This window comes from Xiphias gladius, chromosome 7 (assembly GCF_016859285.1).
Source record: "Xiphias gladius isolate SHS-SW01 ecotype Sanya breed wild chromosome 7, ASM1685928v1, whole genome shotgun sequence".
NCBI classification, from domain to species: Eukaryota; Metazoa; Chordata; class Actinopteri; order Istiophoriformes; family Xiphiidae; genus Xiphias; species Xiphias gladius.
Genome location: NC_053406.1, coordinates 20,811,628 through 20,831,322, shown reverse-complemented (window position 1 = coordinate 20,831,322; position 19,695 = coordinate 20,811,628). Strand labels below are relative to the sequence as shown.

Below are 19,695 nucleotides of genomic sequence, written 5' to 3'. Positions count from 1 at the left end.
TATACACTTAAAACTGGTGACTTAAAGGACTAAACACTACACACTAAGTTCCATGTCATGTTTTTTTAAATAATTTTTAAAACGGCATCAACAAAGCCCAGGTTGCAGTTGCGTGCGTCTCCTGAGGGGAAATCCACTGTAAATCACTACACAGTTTATATTATGGTATTATGTCCTATAATGCGATATGATCTATATATATATATATATATCAAACATAAAAACTCCCTCAGCTGGAAATGTTTTATTTTTTTCAAGTTTCAAGTTTTAAATATAGGTTTATCTGTCATTCCTACTATAAAACATCTGTAATACAAGGACTAAGGTTAAAAACAAAATGTCAGATGAAACATAAAAGCACAAAAACAGAAAATGCGTGTGGTTTTATCTTCGATGTGTGCAGTAAAAAATCTATGTACGTTGAGATGTAAGGTGCCTAGATTTATGTATGTGTGTGAGTTTATTGTATGTTTGTTTTAAATGTGTTATAACATCTAAGTCAGTTTTATTTAACACTAGAATTCAGAGGGGGAGAGTCTATCAGTGATACTGGTGACGCTATTGTAAAAAATATCTCATTGGTTTTGTTGATTGTTTTATTTAGTAATTTCTATGTTTATAACTGTTTTTTATTCATTCATTTAAGGTCTGAGTAAAACAAATTTGTAACTCTGAAATACTGAATAATAACTAAACTGGTAACTTTAAAATTCATTCATTAATTCATTTTCAAATAGGCGACGGATAAACATTTAAGACAACTTCATATTTAGAGATTAATTGACAATGATTCTGAACATATTATTATTATTATTATTATTATTATTATTATTATTATTATTATTATTGATACAAATGATTGACTTTTACCGTACAAACCCTGAATAAGAACAAAGAATTTAGGTTCATCTATAGTTGTGGTTTCTGACATCGCCACGAAAGACTTCATTTCCCATAAATCTCTGGTGCGTTCGCATCATCTACATGCGCCTGTACCTCTGTTTTGCTTCCTTCACGCACGAGACGAACCAACGTGGCTCTTGTCGAGAGCTTGTTTCAGCTATTAAATGTAGTTACATGCTTATGAAACAAAGCGTGTGTACGCGAGCACCGACACAACGCAACAAGCCGCTTGACGAGTGAACAGGCAGCTGGTGAGTGACCGAATTAGCATAGTTAGCGCGTTGACAGGAGAGGGGAGACGCTCGGAGGGTTTTTCTCATCCCCAGCAGTGCTTTACAGATGTGTGTGTGTGTGTGTGTGTGTGTGTGTGTGTGTGTGTGTGTGTGTGTGTGTGTGTGTGTGTGTGTGTGTGTGTGTGTGTGTCCCTTACAGTCCTCGGGGAAACATGTTTAACGAGGATGAAGACTGGAGTGACGAGCAAGACGCTCACATCCAGAGTAAAACTGCCCTCGAAAACACCCAGACGGTGAACATCAGCACGACTGTCAAGGTAAGACAAATTTCAGTTCGTTCACCTGCTGCAGGCAAGTCGTGTCGATATTACGGCCGGGTATCAGTACTACCCATCATTTTAAAAAATTGACTTTATTGTCCTGAGAATGGCAGCAGCTAACGATTTTTTTTTTTTTTGATTAACCGGTTAATTCTATGAAAGTCAATGAAAGGTCAAAATGCGTGTCACAACGTCTTCAAATGTCTGGTTTTGTTCGACCAAATGATCAAAACCCAAAGATACTCAGTTTACAACGTATATATGACAAAGAAAAGCAGCAAATCCTCTAATTTGAGATGCTAGTATCAGAGAATATTTGGCATTATTTCACATTTTTTGCTTGAAAAATGACAAACGATTACTTGATTTTCAAAATAGTTGCTGGTTATTTTTCTGTAGATCGACCAATTGATGAATTTACGTAATGGTTCCAGCTCTAAACCTGGGTTGCCTAAATTCACCATACATAGACATGGAAAAATTAAATTTGCTGCAGTGACCCAGAATAATAGAGAAATAAATAAATGAATAAACCAAGAATAAATGAACGTACATACACAAAAAAGTCCAGAAATATACGCTAGTAAATAACAAATTTATAAGCGATAAAAAAATTTAAAACTTGTTTTTTTCTCCTGAGCAAATTCGGCACCATAGCAACAAAGCCTCGCAAAGCGCGACGGTGTATTACCCAGCCCAACATTAGCGTGCACATCGTTTAGTTAAAAGACGAATCACCTAAACTGATTATATTCCCCTGATCAGACCAAGGTTGTTGGTAAAAAGAGCCTGCTGCGGACGCTGCAGACGTTGGGATCAGTACCGGAGTGGAAGAGCGACGACCACCGGCTGGACAGTGACAGTGAGGCAGAGGCGGCTCCGCCACACGCCAAGAAAAAGAAGAAGAGAAGGAAAAAGAGAAAACATGCAGAGACATCAGAGGCGCAGCAAGAGAACAGTGACTTAGATCAGAGTGTCAAGGTGGAAAAACCTGTGGTAAAAAAGAGGAAAAAAGACAACAAATCTGGTGAGCAATGAACTCATGGAAGACTTATATTTTCATGCACAGCGCATTTTAGAGTGTTAATAAGCATTTGATGCATTGAGAAACAGAATGCTGTTGATGTTCAATTCAAGTACGTTTTATTTCTTCCTAAAGGGGCCCAGAAGGTAAAAACCATGTCTGCAGGCGAAACAAAGGATAAGGAAATGACAAAATCTGAAAAGGTGAACCTGAACGGAACAAAGAACACAGAGGGACTGAGCAGACAGCAGTGGAAAAACAAAATGAAGAACAAGAGGAAATGTAAAAATAAATACCGCCAGAATAATCCTGAGGAGGACGAGAATAAAACAGAATCTGCAGATCAACACAAGCCAAAGGAAGAAGTAAAAACAGAGTCGTATGGCAACAACAACACCGGAAAAATGGCTCAGACAGCAGCCCAGAAAAAGAAAAAGGAGAAAGAACATAAACCACAGAAAAGGAAAAAGGCTGAAGAGGACACCTACATATCCTGTGCATCAGAAATACAAACACTGAAAGAGGAAAAGCAGTTGACTGGACAAGAGAAAAAAACAAAGGGCGGCAAAGTTGAAAAAGGCGCGGGTGAATCTTCTGCTGATGGACATGAACCTGAAGTGGAGATCACAGATGATCAGCAGCAGTTACCCATGAAACGACTGAAACCTGAGCTGAGCAAAGAACAGAGTCTGAAAAGAGAGAAGCTGCGGAGGATGCTCCTTAGCCAGGGAACAGACCAACAAGTGAGTCCTGCGGTGCAGAACAACGGGCCGGCGGTGCCAGGAGAAGAGCTGAAGTGGGACCGCTCTGCCGCCCTCAGGTCCCGCATGGAGCAGCGCTTGGAGTCGGCTCGTTTCCGCTACATTAATGAAGTTTTGTACAGCACGTCCAGCGGCGAGGCGACGCGTATGTTCAAACAGGATCCAAAGGCCTTCTGGATCTACCACAGAGGATACACTGCACAGGTTCAGAGGTGGCCGGCCAATCCAGTGGACGCGATCGTCTCTTACATTCAGCAAAAGTGAGATATCTTCATCATTTGAGTGTTTCGAATAACCGCTTGGTGTCTGAACACACGTTGGTCACAGTTCAGTCGGTTTGCGCGCATCCATCGATGCCTGCCTGACAACCAAACACACAACGAGTTGCAAGTCACAAAAGCTGATGGAGTCATGATTGAATACATTTTGACTGCGAATTAATTTTCCATTTTCATTTTTTTCTATTCATTTCCTGAATGAGGAAAAAAAAGCAGTACTGTACAACCATTCTGTATCATCTCAGCTCAACATCTACACAATTCAGTATGGTTCGAATGCAGTGTGGTGATTAATCTGATTCACCGGGTGAACCAAATTTAGGTCTGTGCATTGATTAATACAGTATAATAAAATGCATAGTAACACCCTTGTGAGTTAGACGCACTTGTTTAGTGTCATCATTTTCCCAGGATATTAAAAGCGCCAAAAAAGTAAAAAGGAACAAGATGATATTCACATTTCTTCTTGATCTTGGTCATTGTGCCGCGGGTCCAAAGCTCCCATTATACAGATCACTTATCTGCTGTAAACAGTAAATACCTTGCATTACTCTGACGAAGACGTTTTTACAGCAAGTCACGCAGGAGATAATGCTGCACTGTGGGTGTTTAACTGATGCTTCAGTTAGCTGCTGTGGGAAGATGGCCCTGTTAGCATCAGCAGCTGGGGAGAAGATGAACTATTGTGGCAAACCCGTTGCTTGTTTGTGGTCCGGTGGACCTTGGGTCTGTCTAGATTGTAACTTAGATTTCTTTCGTAGGCGAAATGTTCCTTTCAGTTTGATACCATACGGCTTTTAAACACATCTGTCATTTGTTTCAGACCATCCTCTCTGGTGGTTGCAGACTTTGGTTGCGGTGACTGTAAAATAGCACGCAGTGTGAAGAACAAAGTGCACAGCTTCGACCTGGCAGCTGCCTGCGAGCTCGTGACCGTCTGTGACATGGCCAACGTGAGTGTGGGCTTTGTGCTTTTTTTATGTTTGCTAATCAACGTACATTCCCTCTGTGACTGTTTTAAATTGAAACGCATTCTTGTCTGTGCAGGTCCCGCTTGGTGACTGCTCTGTGGACATCGCAGTGTTCTGTCTTTCCCTCATGGGGACCAACCTGGCAGATTTTTTGGCAGAGGCCAATCGAGTCTTAAAGATGAGGTGAAAGATGTGATATTGATTCATAATATTCATGTTTAGTTTTGTACCTACGCTGCATGTCTGTCTAACTGTTTTACACAATTATTGCAGGGGTGTCCTTAAAATAGCAGAAGTGGCGAGTAGATTCGACAACGTGCGGAGCTTCATCACTGCCATGGCAAGTCTGGGATTCAAGATGGTCTCCAAGGTGAGGCAACAAACAAGATGACATCAGATTACAGGGACAGAGAAACGCACTCTGATTTGTCTACCTTCCCTAATACGCTCTTGTGTAAATATTACTCGAGTTAGCGCTTGCAATCCCACAGCTCTTTTAAAGTGAAATATTAAGCTCGTACTCCCAATAATGAGAACGACGATTCGGCTGTCAGTCTTAATTAAACATAAGAAGATATACAACATTTATTTTTTGTGAGTACAGTTCTCATCATTTCCTTTTCCTTTTAAGGAGTCTGTTTGCTCAAAGGGGGGAGTCAGTAGCTGGCCGCTACATTTTTTAAAAATAATTTATAGCATGTGGCCGTGGTGCTGTGGGCAGGAAACCGGTTTATAGTTGGCAACAAAAAGACTCGGTTAAATGTATTAAAGGTAGATGAATATCACATGAACAGCTCAACCTGAACAGGACTTTAACCAAATGATGGCCAGTAGCTGAGTTACTTAAGTTAGTGTGTGATTGATGGCATGTGAAGAATGACTGGTGTTTTGTCTCTTTTTTTTTCCTTAGGATACAGAGAACTCTCATTTCTACTCCTTCGAATTTGTGAAGACGGGAGACGCTCCAGAAAATATTAAGAAATTTGGACTTCAGTTGAAGCCTTGTGTGTACAAGAAAAGATGAGGAAGTTAGAAAACTTCATAAAGATGTATGTGTGTATCATTTTTTTCCCACATATTCTTTCTCTCAATCAGCATATCAATTGATTATACTTCTGCGTTTCACTGTTGTTGTTTTTTTTTGGTTTTGTTTTTTTAAAGCAGCACAAAGTTATAGACTTTTATTTAAATGTATCATATTCTTCTGATATGATACAGTTTTTTCACAGATTTCAACATAGTTTAAGTATGTGCATCATATGTACATGATTTTTTTTTTTCATCTAATACAATTGTCTGTGATTATGTGCCATCAATATTTAAGTGCACGCAGGTTCCCCATCTAAGCAGATACCACTTAGGTTCAATTCAATGATGAGTTTGTCTCCTGTGGTTGGAGATATGCTACTCAGTGAAATAATCTGCCTTATGTGGTGCTAAGTTAAAGGTGAAACCTACATACACGGCTACATGGCACACTGGGTATACCCTGCTAATTTAGGCCATTTTATAACAAGAGAAGTCATGTAAATGTTAGGATTGTTATATGGTAAAAAGAAAAACCCTGAAAAGTCTTGATGTGAAATCACATCCAATTTCATGATGTAAAATACAAAGTTTTTTTTAAGGTAATCTCTCCTTTGTGAACGATTTTAGGAGCACACGTGTACGTATTTTTATCTAGAGCTAAGAAAGAGTAATTGGTGTGGCACTATAGGTTTGATATTGTTATTTTTAAGAAATATTCAGCGAAAGAAACCGTAAAGGCAGAGAGATGGTAGAGAACTTCTGAGGGAAGAACTCCAAATGAAACTGAAATTATGGGTGCGGTGACTAAAGCCAGATTCACTCAGTTGCATGCATGATCATTTGCCACCAGAGGGTGTAACAACACTGCGACTTAACGTGGGAAAGGAGTCCAGTCTTATCTGCATCCGGTTCATATACTGTATGATACTTTATTTATAGAATTACTCCAGTTGTCACAGCAGTTGTCCTCACTAATTTAGTCAACCAAAGATATCACAAGGGCAGATGGTGCGCAAAGTCACAGCCAAGTCTTATAGTCATCTACTATATCTGGAAATGCGTTAGTTGTGGTACCGTGATCCGTTACATACCAACTGAACAAAAAAGCAAAGTGGAAAAAAAATTATATTTGAATGATTTTATTGACAAATACCTGAGAATACAATCTGAATAAAAACAAGTACAAAATTCAAGTAAGGTGAAAAAGTGCAAAAGTAACGCATTTAAAATCATTAATGGCAATCAATCAAAACCCCAAAACTTTAAAAAGGAAAGGTGTTTCGGTGCAAAAACAGTGCATTCTTCCACTTTAAATGCTATAGTCACATAAAAATACACTGAAATCATGAACGGTGTTGCAGTGCCAGTAAGCCCTCATATCTGGTTTGTGCACTTTGAAAAAGCTGAATCTTGAATACAAAGCCCTGCAGAGCACCTTTATCTTCACACCATGCTCTTCACATCAATGACTATGGAGTAAGTGACCATATGAGCAGGTTCCTTACTGTCTTTTTCCATCACAGCTGGCTTCTTCACCTCAGGGGAGCCGGGCTCCTGCATCAGAGATGTCAGGGCCGAGAGAGATTCCTGCTTCAGAATTTTAGAGAGTGTGCATCAGCAAGAGAGAGGGAATTCAGAAAGAGGACCAGAAGTTGTCCTGAATTTGCCGTACTAACAATGAACGTAAAGTGAGGATTTCTGAACATATTTCTGAAGGAAAATTGTAAACCTGCATGTTAACAGGATTTAAACGTACCTTATATTGTGTCCTGCTATTTCCTCCACTGTAAAACAAGAAAAATTGTTGTATTAATCGTCTGAATAGTCCTATTTTGAAATATTGATTTGTTTTTTTTAAAGAAATTGTAAGGCTGAACATCACCACTAGATGGCACTGTGGCTTAATCGGACACACTGAGTCAGTTTGACTAGACAAGTTGCAGGTGCGAGTGCATTATGCGACAGGAAAGCAGCTCGCTTTGCACAGTATGACCCTGGTGACATCAACTCAATGAAGACCGGCTGCTGTCAAAAAGAGTCCCCACTACTAGACTGGGAGGGGGGTGTTGAGCGAGGTTGCGGTCGGTCCCGAAATAGCGTCTCTCCTGGGGAGTCATGTTTTCTTGTGTACACTTGTTGTACACTGTGTGGCTGACCTTCCCAAATTAGCCTGACAGGACCCTCCCACTGGAGCACGGGATAATGGGACCCAGGCTCTGTCGACCAATGGCACCTTGACCGAACGAACTGGCCCGAGGGGCAGGCCTATTGAAGCAGCCTCTGAACTACTGTTTCTGCTGCCAAGCGCAGCTCTATTTGCAGCGACGCCTGATCTGATCCTGTCAAATCCCTTGAGAAAAAAAGTTAAGATTTGTCACTGAATGTGGAAATGTGGAGACTTCTGCGGACAGAAACCATAAACAGTCCGAGGATCGTGACAGATATCCCACATCAGTAGTATAAGACGAGTGACTCACTGATTTTTTCCAGAAGCAATAAGATTCAGAGATGGATTTGTGGGATTTTTTTATTGATGAATAGCAGCTTGAATTTCATTACACTAACAACTTTCGAAGATCTGGACCTTTTGAACATTTTCCCTTAGCTTTTGCAATGTGGCATTGATAATAATGGACCAACTAACAGCCGTCTGCTGCAGAAACTGCCATAAGTAACACGGCTAAAAGCCGAGCAGGACACTGGAAAATAAATCTGAATCTGTTGTTCACACTGAGACAGGGAACATTTTTCACCTGTGTACAAGTAGGACTGTGGTGACAGTGACACTGTCTGCTCCAGCCACATTGCTTCCTGTTTATGAATAACTGCATGACACTGGGGTTTTAGTGAGTTGGGTTAACGACCCACACATCCTGTTTTTCTGATATTGTATGGCACTGGCAGCGTTGCCCTCATTTGCCCCTCAACACTTTACCTGCTGAGCTGCAACCTGTCACCTGTGGAGGCATTTAACTCACCAGCACACCCAGAGAGTGACAACGAGGACGAGGATGATGGCCAGGGCCAAAGAGATGCAACTTATGGCTACCAGCGCTGCAACACACACATTGACACGGTACACAAAGCCACAAATATTAGACAACTGTCACAGCAATATGCCTCATATTGAAACTGATCACATACTTCAGTGTGTTGGCATGGTCAGAATTTCTTGAGAAAACATCTGTATGCCGAATGCTGCTGGGAAATACAACATGGCAAGCGCTTACCAAAATGTTTGTCCTCATGCGTGACCTCCACTTGAATCTTGACCGTGGCCGTGTGGTGATAGAAGGATGCCCGGCAGTTGTACAGGCCTTCGTCCTGCTCCGTGAGCTCTGACTGTAAGACCATTGCATGGCCTTCCATTTGAACCAATGAGCCATCACTCCTGAAACACAAGGGACTTTGAATCGAATTTGCCTTCAAAGGAAGAGTTTGACATTTTGGGAAATAAGATTATTTGCCTTATTGCCGAGAAAGGTGCAGAGAAGATTGATACCACTCTCCTGTGTGTACGTTTACTGCACCCGGCCAAAAAATAGTCCTGCACATAAACCCCCATAAAATCACAAATTGCCATTTTTACACTTCGTTTGTACAGAATAAATGAGCAAGACATAATGTGTAAAATTTGTAAATTTGTGAGCATTTTTAAAGGTGCCTGCAGGTGAATTTTGTTACCTTTGGACAGAGCCAGGCTAGCTGTTCTCCCCTGTTTCCAGTCTTTATGCTCATTTAAACTAACCTTCTTCTGGCTGCAGCTTATTTAGCAGACAAATATAAGAGTGGTATCGATCTTCTTATCTAACTCTCATCAAGGAAGCTGATGAGCGTATTTCCCAAAATGTCAGACCCTCCAGACAATCCAGTTTATATATTTCAGGCTGATAATTGTTTACTCTGAGTGTATTAGCTCCTTTCAATGGTGGGAACATAACATCTCTTGCAGTAATCTGTGTGTGCAGGTGCTTCCTCATGATGATTATGAGGTAGATTATAGAGGATACACCACCTCCTACAGCTGAGGTCATACTGTGGCACGTTGCCTTCGACTTGGAGCAGTATTTTCTGGTTGTGATGATTTTCCCGGAGAGCTAGTCTGTGTATGACGGGATCACCACTGTAGCGACTTTGCAGAGGAGTCGTGTGGTTCAGGACTCTCACAGCGGAGATGTCTGCAGAAAAGTCAGTTGAACTGTGAAGACGAACCGTGGAACTTTGGATCTCCAAATGCATTTATGTGAATTTCTACATTTGAAATAACTGAAGTGTACTTGTATTCATGTGACTTAATTAATTCTGTTACGCTCACAGTATCTGGGGATATGAACGCTCATCTTCTTTGTGATCCCATGCTCAAACCGGTACACACAGGTCAGGTCCTGCCCTTCATGAAGGGACAGATCAAACTGATAAGTCAGCCTGGCTTTCAGGGAGCGTCCTTCATACTCTGAGTGCAGGGATGTTTGGCCTTTGGCATTTTCAGGAAGAACCCAGGCGAGGTTCATCCCGACACCCTCCCCTCTGCAGTCACACACTGCCAGCCAGAGATGAGAGTCCTGCTGTCTCACCACAGACACACTCGTCAGTGGGACTCCTGAAAGAAAACAAGGGGTGACAGGAAGGAGATGAGCAGCTGTGTGAGGTTGTGTGTGTCATAGAAAGAAATACTCCAAAGAAATAAGTAACATACTGTTCTCAGGAATGTGTATTGTTCTTTTCTCTGATGCCTCCAGGCTCGGATGCTCAACCGTGCAGGTCAAATTCTGACCTGCATACAAAGAGGACAAGAAGTGCACAGAGCTGCGGGCTGAAACCAAACCATCAGCTTGGACTTCAGACTCTGAAAGATAACTGATGGTGCTGTTGTCACTGTTTTCAACACGCCAGGCTATATTTGCTGCAGTGGAAACACTGTCTGCAGAGCAGTCCACCGTTGTGAACTGTTCACCATCTTTCCACTCGGTGCTGGAGTTGACGGTAATGTTAGGGCGAGCTGTGTGGGAGAGAGCAGTTAAAATACAGGAAGTGAGGAGTTTCGATTGAGAAAAAGATAAAATCTCTGGTGAGCTTACTTGGCCAAATATGTCTGCTACTCAGACAGAACTATCCATTGCTTGATTTGTTGAACATACCGCAAAGAGGGAGAGTTATGCTTCTGTTCTCTGGCTCCTCAAATGCTGGGTGATTTATCACACACTCTGCAGTGAGCTCCCAAGGCAAGCAGGCAGGGAGGAGAAAAACTCCCCTGACAGAGTGGCTTCCATTATGAGAAGAGAAATTGGACCAAGAGACTCCAGACACACCCTTTGGTAGAAGCCAGGATACGTTGGCCGCAGGAACAGCATCAGCTGCTGAGCACTCAATCACCCTGTGTCCATCTTTAGCCTGCAAATCAACTCGTATTGTGGGAGGAACTGAGAAGAAGGGCGCGGAGGGAAAGTTCCAACTTAATAGTACATTTAATGCAGAAAAATTTGTCACGTATTCATGTAAGAAATACTTGCAAAGAGTTCCACCTACCAGGCTGTATAACATGGGGTTGAACTGTGATGTTGAACTGCAGCATTGCTTTAAGACGGTGATAGGAGACGACACATTCATACAGGCCTGCATGCTGACGCTCCACAGGACCCTGAACTGTGAGGCTACGGCCAACCAGCTCCAAACCCTCGGGCAAGGGCCCGTCCTCTCTAAAGAGAAAATAGCAAGGAAGGATTCAAGCTCCAGCTTAAATGTTTTACTGACATTAAAATGTTTCAGGTAAAAATGTAAAAATAAATAGATGTTCATTTTGATGAGGAAACATCTAAATCTGGTTCCTCCTGTCTATCACTTGTGGTTTGGTGCCACCAAATCTGTTACCACATCCTCTACAGGATATGTAGGTCATTTCAGTCTATATGTAAATGAGGAAAAAAAAAAACAAGTATTGAAGCCATTTTTTACTGAAAGAGGAAATAGTTTTTTCCATAAATTGTTTTTTATATAGTTTCTGTGAGAAAAACAAAAAAGACACCAATGACAAAAACAAAGAGACAAATTAAAAAAGAAAATACAACGACAATAGGCCAGACGTGGCCAGATTTGACATCAGGCTCATCTCTACTGTCAACCATGTATGGTGTGACAAAAATAAGTAATAAGGTCATAAAGTAATATACTGTATACTCAGTATACAATCAATTAATGAAAAGTCAGTTATTGATCAAATCGGTGCGTGACAGCACATTGAAATCGAGACATGAGACAAGATAATCTGTCTGAAAGGGGTGCTTCAGAGATTTAATATTTCGCCTCCGTAAACCTGTGGGACACGCAGTACAAAAGACAAGCAATTTGTTGACAGCTGCCATCTTGAGTTGTCTGATGACACGAATGCTCGCAGGTCGTAAACATGGGAATCTTTCTTATCATTACCTTCCCTCCCACATGAAATTAAAAAAAAAAAGAAATGTTATTCTCAAGAAATAAATAAATAAATGAAACCTTAGATGACCCCCGACGACATCAATGCGTTATTTTTCATACGTAAGACGGCTCCTTTAGAGCCACAGAAGAGTTACTGTTTTCACAGGTTGAGTAGTCGTCTCCAAGACGGGCAAACTGAAGCTTTAACACCAAACACTCCTTACTTTTTGCAGGTAACATTGTAACGTGGCACATTCCCGAGGACCTCTAGGACGATAACGATTTCACTCTGTCCTTCCTGCAGCTCTAAAGATTCCGTGCCCTGGAAGTCGTCACTGATGCTTCCCGGCTTTGAGTCCAACAACTGAACTCCAGACAAATCTGTAGATGAAAAACGTCTTGAGTCTTCTGTAACTACTACCTCATGAGCATCAGCAGAGTTTTAAAAAAAAAAAAAAAACACTGATGAAAACACTGTGAAACACTGAAAGTACTCACAAAAAGATGGCAGTGTTACGACCCGTGACTCGCTGTGCGTAAATTTGGGGTGGTCAAACACACAGGTGACGTTATGGCCCTCGTACGTTGTTGCTGGGAGGAGGACCGAGCTTCTCTGCATGTCTGTGTCTGTGATGTTTTCTCTCCGCAGCTCTTCATCGGTGTTCAAAGCCAAGGAAATGTCAGTGTCAGGTCTCCCTCCAGATGAAATGCACGAGACCACCCAGAACTCATTTCCTCCTTGTTGTACCACCTCTGCTTTAATGGTCACATTTGGCCTCGCTGCAGAGCGGGAAGAAAGGCGAGAAGAGTTATTCTTTCACAAGGTCTAATGTTTTTTCCAGCAAATTAAAAAAATCAGATAGTAAGTGAAGGCTCCGTGAGTTTTTGTTAAATAGGAAGCTAGGGCCGGATGAGCTGAATGCTAGCTAAACACAAGCCATAAGGGGCTTCTGCTGGGGTATTGGAGAGTGCTGACTTAAGCTTATCACCTGTCCCATCTGTTGGCCGGGCTGCAGCTGAGAGCAGATGTCTGGCCCAGCTGCTGTCCAACCAAAGCTGAGAGAATCACGGGCTTTAATACAGGGAATCAGCAGAGATCAGAGTCTATTATCAAATGAATAAAAGTTGCGGTGTCATGCACTAGCCAGCCATCCCTAATAAGTAAGAGAAGTGAGCTAACACCTCATAATACCTTGGGTGTCGGGGAGGGGTTTGTACGATTAAATTGAGTTAAAGCACTTTGGCTTTAAATATTCCATCTGTTAACACCTAAAGTTACGTGAGGATTTAACAACTGCAGGTGGAAAATTACTTAAGCTGCAGTACTTTAGTGGGGCGGGAATGTATCATGATCAAATGAGCTGGCTGGCCCGGCTTATGCTAATAGGATTGTTATCATACGGTCAGTTGTATGAACATACGCTGTATCCATGCAGGGATTTGGACGCTTTTCACAGCCTTAAGTGCGGATGCATAGGCCCTTTCAAAAACATATTAAGCACACAGAAATAAACAGTTAAATTAATGAGTGATTTCCTGAAGTGAATTCCTAAACACATGATCTATTAAACTAATCAGTTAACAAAAAACAAAAAAAATAACCCAACAGCTTAACTTGTACTGAACTGTTTCCAAGGCAAAGCAGCTAATGAGTAGTCTGTGGCCAGTAGGGGGCATTTCAAGAACAATTTATTTTTTTGTAGTGATTTGTAATCTTTCTTAGTATGGTGGCATAACGAGAGCATTTAAAGGTTGATGACCAAATAGAAATGGTCCTGACTATGGGTGTTATGCTTTTCCATATAAAAATAATAACTTGGTTTGTTTGGGCCAACTATTTTTTTCTAATGTGTGTTATGAAAGCCCAAGCCTACATGTGCGGTGTTAACTTCCGTACATCACTCGCTCAGTTTCTGAACTATTGAGGTGACAACTAAATCAAACGCCTGTAGGTTTTTGTATCTTTTTTTTTACCAGCTGTTTCCTGCCAGCCTGGGCGTTTATTTGCTTAAGTATTTCTTTAAAGTTTTGCATGAGCTTTTATAGAGTTCAAGATGCATTTACAAGTGCACAATCACTCTAGTGTCAAGATGAAAAAACTGTACATTTAGTAACTAAATACACCAATTTAAATCTGCATTAACTTTTTTTTTTTTTTGGCCACTTAGGGGCAGTGGAAACAAGATGTAAACACAACACTGACATATTTTCATCCATAAGTTGATACAGCAGACGTCAGACAGAGGAACATTAGTGTTAATTTTGAGTCGTGTTACTGCTTCCACTGGTGAATTTCAGCCAAATATTAAAGCTCCTTTTAGCTCTGTTTTGTTCTCTACCAACTCCTGAGGGAAATACTGTATCTGGCTCTTTAGCTGCTAAATGCTACATTATGTTTACCAGCTAGTCGCAAACTTTGTCTATCTGTTGTTTGATGCTGAGCACGTAGTGTACAGTTTTTAAAGTTTTTTTTCACTGAAAACAGCCGCTTGCTGTGGCTGGAAACAACGCTGGTAAGACTGAACCAAAACAGAAAGGTGCTATTATTCTCTATACATACATATACATATATACACATAGTAATTTTGTTCATTGTTAATATAAAAATGTTTATTATAAATTTACCTGCTTTTTCACCCCTCAACAGGTTAACGTGTATGTGTGATGTGTCTGACTTTTTTTTTTTTTTTTTTTGGGTCAAAAGAATTTGGAGGAAAGCAGCACTCTGATCTGATATGATGTAAGCTGTAAGTGTGAGCGTACCATACGTTTCAACCCCCACTGTGGTGAGGTTGGGGTTTGGGAGGGTCGGGTGTTGAACCTCACAGGTCACGCTGTCCTCGTCCTGCAGATGGGTGGGGAAGCGGAGGATGCTGCTCAGGGTGGATGTGCCGTTTGAGTGAGCGGTGTTACTCACGCTCACATTGAAGGGGTAATCTAATGGAGGAAGGCCGTTGACCAACCAGCTGATCCGAGGCATGGGCCTGCCACCGACAGCAGAGCATGACACCGACTGATAGTGAGTACCGTTTATGGTCTCTGCATTCACGAAGATCTGTATATCAGGCCGAGCTGTGAATGAATTAACAAGTAAACATGTCATCCTAGCAGACGTGTCTTGGGTCAAAGATGGATCATTTCTATGAGTTTAATTAAAATCGGACTGGTGGTGCAGCAGTTATTAGCTTTGGCTTACCTACTACTGTGACAAATGCGCTGTCAGAAAAATACCCCTCCTCTGATTCAAACTCACAGATGTATTCTCCCTCTACTTCCACGCTGGACACCCTCATCTGAACTGTGAGGTTGGTGAGAGAGTCCGGATCTGAGAAGCCGTGGCGGCTAAACGGCCCACGATCTGAAAATCCTGCCAGTCCCTTGGATTTAATTTTAGAGTTAATCTGGCGTTTCCATTCGGCGCCCTGGATATCACTCTTGCCCAGATATCTACAACTCAGGTACACGACTTCTCCCAGGACTGCCGTGATGTTGTGTGTGATCTCAAGCATTGGATCTTCACCTGCACATGAGACACAGAACAAAACAATGTTCAGTAATAATGAGAGGTCAGAAGTTCACCGGTTCAACACTTGTGAAATTGAAAACACAAGCAAAGCAGAAATGTCTTGAGGGGAAAAAATGTGATTGTTCTCGTTCCTGAGAGGACAGACAGCAGGCTGATAGATGTCCATTGTTGTGCCTATGAAAGGGGTTTCTGTGCATCCTATTGTCTTTCACAGGTTAAGTGAAACTGTGATGGATGAGGCAGACTAACCGGGTCAGTGGGTATGAGGTCATTTTATCATGATTAGAACGCACCAAAGACTAATCAATATAAACAAGACTAAGAGTCTAAAGCCATAATATCAGTGCTTTGAGCTAAATGCTAATGTCAGCATGTTGAGATGGTCAGAATGGCAATGCTAACATGCTAATTTTTTTGTTTGGTGTTTTAACATGCTAATATTAGCGAATTATCTCTAAATGCCATTCGATTTGCAAGTGTTTGGTCATAGAGAGATAATTTAAAGGAAAATAAAAATAGAAAATGTAAAAAAAAAATATTGTTATTGTTTTATTACTCAGGATGGTCAGGTCATAAATGTTGAGAAACAAATGGAAAGTGGATATTGAGATGAAAAATTGATATAGCAAAATTAAAGCTAAAGATGTAGTAACCCTCATATACTCAAAAGGCTAAAGACAGAAATTGGACTTTGTTGCACACAATCACCCTGTATATATGCTCCCTTGTCCCCTTTGTGTATATTTAATAGAGGACTCCATTATGTTAATAGAATTAAAACAGTCTAAAAGTTATGTCCTGATCCATACCCAGACACCAGCAACCTCTTCCTTCAACACTGCTAAAAATCAGCCACGTTTAGGGGAGGTTTCAGAGGAAGGGACGTTTAATAGAAGCTGACAGGATTTAGCACTTGCAGAAAGGACAGTGGGCAGACTCCAATGCATACCAAGTCCCCTCCACTCTGCTTCCTCTGCTGACTTCATCAAGGTTTCACTTGAGGACACACTTTGCTCTATCAGCCAGTCGAAGCCAAGAGCCTCTATTCAGCTTTAGACTCGTGATGAGTAAAATGATGACGGCTTGCTGCTGCACTGCTTCATGGATAACCATTGAACTTACAACCAGCTGCTGCAGGCTAAAATAAACAGCCCGCATCACACACTGTTTAAGCTGAGATGCTGTTGGTCTTACTGTACATCACATCAAACGGAAACAATGTGGAGAGCCTCCAAAGTCTTTTAAGAGGAAAGGACACAGAGGAAGAGAAATAAATATGCTGGATCAGTTCAGTTATGTCTGCTGGGTTCATAATTCATTTGCCCTTGCAGGTTATTGCCAAAATAATAAATGTCAGCCAAGCATGGAAAAAAGACACCTTAAAGACACAAACTAGGTAATAACTGAGGAAAAAACTCATGCATTCATGCACTGCATCATATTTCCTGATCCCCAGGGGCTTCTTTTGCTCACCGCACACAGCACCAGGCACAGGTGCAGCAGCTCTTCCTTTGCAGACTGGGGATGTGGTAAGCAAATGAGAGTTACAACTTTGAACAGCCTTTTCACATATTTAAACTTTCATCTCCGGCTGAAAAGTCCCAGTGACTCTGCAGAAAGCCTGAACCCCAAAACAAAAAGTAGGATCTCTAGATAGAGTGTAGCCTGCAGAGGGTTTTCCCCTTACACAACAACAACAAAAAAATGTCAGCGACCCTCATATATTACCTTTAAAAGGCTGTAAAGGAACTAATGTGGTTTCAGATTACACCGCTGATCAATAATAATGAACTAACTGCCAGAGTGTACCAACATGCAATCCGTAATAAATCAGAGAAACAGTTATTATTTAGTGTGTTCAAGATGCATCCAGCATGGGGCTTGATTGCCCGTGTGCATTTCACTAATCACAAAGGGGAACCATGGCAGCACTGTTTAGTGTAAATGCCACAGGTTAAATAAGACCTCAAGGGCCAGTAAAACAAGCTCATAAACAGCTGACAGTCACAGATGGATTGTAACCCTGAAGACTTACCCGGAATTTCCAAGCAGTGAGCAACGTTTAGGACGAGTCCCAACATCAACAGCCCTGAGCATCCCATGACGGTGTCATCGAGTAAAATAGAGTTAGATCAACTGAATGTATGTAAGTCAGAAAGGTATTTGAAGTACGTGTGCGTGTGGATCTGTGTATGTGTGTGTTCTGTGGTTTATGGTTAGAGGCACACACCCTCTGCAGCTGACACTGATGTGCGTGCGCCTTTGTTCGCGCATGTCCGCTGTCCCTCATACACCCACGTACTTTCTTTGTACTTGCTAACACAAACGAACATGAACACGATACTCGTGCGTGAAACCACTTTTTCCTTTTGCTTCGTTAAAAAAAAAAAAAAAAAAAACGCCTTCTGTGCATTTGCATGTCTCTCACATTATTCACTTCTCAGATGCCCAGAGTCTGTTTTCTCCAAATCCGAGTCGCCATGCAAGATGTGCCTGTTCAGTTACCACCTCATATAGCAGGGCATCTAGGGAAGTGGAAAAGTCATGCCTCATTCATTACATCCCGTCCCTGCCGAGGCCCTCGGAGACTGCCTTTCTTGCTACTGCCCACACCCTGCAGTTTGGGAAATCACTCATTTCTGGGTGTTATTTAATGGCATAATTCTCCTCTAATTCACTTTGAGGCTGTGCGTGTTTGAGTTTTTTGTTGTTTTTTTCTGTCAGATTTATTAGCTGAGCACAATTTGTCACCCTGTACGGCAAACTTCAAACAGAAAAAAAACTGGATGATCAAGACACTGTGCAGGGCTATGCATTGCACTGCATTTTGATGCACTCTGTGTGAATTTGCCATCTTTTATTTCCTTTAAAAGTTGATCAGCTTGAGTGTATTCACACCACAGGAGGATGACGGCGGATGAAATGACCTTACATAAAAAAATTGCTGCCAACACCTTTTGATAGCGTGTGGTTTGTAACTGCTTTCTGAGTTGTCTGGCACAAGTGTGAGAAATTTTGAAGCCTGTGAAAGTGGGTTTTGCAACAAAGAAAGAGTTGTCTCAACCTTTTTCATTCTCCATTTCACACACACACATACACATACACACTCACTATAGCAGAATCGATCTTCAGACAGCCTACAGGGGACAAATATCCATTAAAAAGCCTTGAATGCCCTTTTTCATCCACACACCTCCTTTAAACTGCAGTATATAAAGCCTTGATCGTATCTTTCTTTGCATCCATCCATGCAGGGGGCTCTTAAATATACCTCAAATTCAAGTGAAAGACCCCTGAATCAAGAGCCAAGGAGGGAGCATAAGCAACATTCAGTGTCTACCTTTTGTCTGTTCAGGATGAAATTCAGATGTTTAATCGCTTAATGTTACTTGTTCCGTGCACATTTCACCTTAATCTGCATTTGAAAGTCCTTCAAAGAGTTTCAAGTAATTGGTATTTGAGTCTTAATCAAGCCAAAGTATCATATCTTGGTTTCTTGTTAAGTTTCTCTTGAGTTATTCAGTTTTATGAGACAGACTGAAAAGCAGATGAAGGAAAAGCAAATAGGGATACTTTGAAACTAGATTAACAAATCACAGAAATCAGCTTCTGAGCCACACAGATAGATGAGAGAGGTTTTGTCGGAATGATCTAAGCAAGATTAAAGCTCCTATTACTTCCAGTCTTGCTCTCGATTCCGACCATGGACGATCATATCTCCGGAAGGTAAAACACAGTTCAGTCTATTACTGAAATTACACGCAACATTTGATTTTGAGGTCAAACACTTGACACAGAGTTGAGTCTATCTTTTAAAACCCGGTGTAATCACATGAACATGGAGCTGGAGGTAATTTTGACTGTTAATTAAATTACCTGAAGTGGTTATTCCCTGAAGGTAGGCGGAGGTGGAGTGGAGTTTGGAATAGGAGTCCGGAATATTTCAGTCTCTTCTGGCTGTGCCGTATTGTCTGGGAGCTAATGTATATTACCGGCAATGAATTGCTTACAGACAAGGTATTTATTGATTTCACAGATGTATTTTCTCCATGGACACAGCTGAAAAAGGTAGTTGGTGATCAGCCAGTAATAATGTGTGTGCGGCACAACACCAGCAAACCTGCCTGTGACGGGTTGTGTGTTAACCTACTTAACTCTGTGGGACTTTATCATTATTTTCTTCAGAGGAGGAAAAGCACTGATCATCTACAGAAATCTCTTCCTGCTGTTATTCAT

The 19,695-nt window shown here is 41.4% G+C and overlaps 2 protein-coding genes across 3 annotated transcripts; one reads left to right on the top strand and one right to left on the bottom strand.

Annotated features, from left to right (window-relative positions):
- The first annotated feature begins 988 nt into the window (after positions 1-988).
- On the top strand, positions 989-7,589 carry rrp8 (ribosomal RNA processing 8). 2 transcript variants are annotated; one of them, XM_040131315.1, is made up of 9 exons: positions 989-1,154; positions 1,336-1,453; positions 2,222-2,483; positions 2,616-3,501; positions 4,343-4,472; positions 4,567-4,673; positions 4,764-4,860; positions 5,401-5,539; positions 7,043-7,589. In XM_040131315.1, the coding sequence occupies exons 2-8, from the start codon at positions 1,349-1,351 to the stop codon at positions 5,512-5,514; spliced, it is 1,701 nt and encodes a 566-aa protein (XP_039987249.1). In that variant the 5' UTR covers positions 989-1,154; positions 1,336-1,348; the 3' UTR covers positions 5,515-5,539; positions 7,043-7,589. The 2 variants fall into 2 exon arrangements, with proteins under 2 accessions (XP_039987249.1, XP_039987248.1); XM_040131314.1 differs by lacking the exon at positions 7,043-7,589 and having other exon boundaries at positions 5,401-6,493.
- Positions 6,693-17,638, bottom strand: si:ch211-149e23.4. Its single transcript, XM_040131313.1, has 14 exons — positions 17,495-17,638; positions 15,130-15,453; positions 14,697-15,005; positions 12,432-12,713; positions 12,158-12,314; positions 11,046-11,215; positions 10,658-10,939; positions 10,216-10,518; positions 9,835-10,119; positions 9,535-9,697; positions 8,750-8,910; positions 8,498-8,573; positions 7,276-7,303; positions 6,693-7,106 (listed from the first exon to the last, which is right to left on the bottom strand). The coding sequence occupies exons 1-14, from the start codon at positions 17,559-17,561 to the stop codon at positions 6,963-6,965; spliced, it is 2,751 nt and encodes a 916-aa protein (XP_039987247.1). The 5' UTR covers positions 17,562-17,638; the 3' UTR covers positions 6,693-6,962.
- Positions 17,639-19,695: the final 2,057 nt, after the last annotated feature.

Bases quoted from the DNA above. Each gene is read 5' to 3' on its own strand.
- rrp8 (XM_040131315.1), top strand. From the start codon at position 1,349: ATGTTTAACGAGGATGAAGACTGGAGTGACGAGCAAGACGCTCACATC. The intron at 1,454-2,221 runs GTAAGACAAATT...TCCCCTGATCAG, and splicing joins ACATCAGCACGACTGTCAAG to ACCAAGGTTGTTGGTAAAAA. The intron at 4,861-5,400 runs GTGAGGCAACAA...TTTTTTCCTTAG, and splicing joins GATTCAAGATGGTCTCCAAG to GATACAGAGAACTCTCATTT.
- si:ch211-149e23.4 (XM_040131313.1), bottom strand. From the start codon at position 17,561: ATGGGATGCTCAGGGCTGTTGATGTTGGGACTCGTCCTAAACGTTGCT. The intron at 15,454-17,494 runs GTAAGTCTTCAG...TCTCATGTGCAG, and splicing joins TCACTGCTTGGAAATTCCGG to GTGAAGATCCAATGCTTGAG. The intron at 11,216-12,157 runs GTAAGGAGTGTT...TTTTCTCTTTAG, and splicing joins TACAATGTTACCTGCAAAAA to AGAGGACGGGCCCTTGCCCG.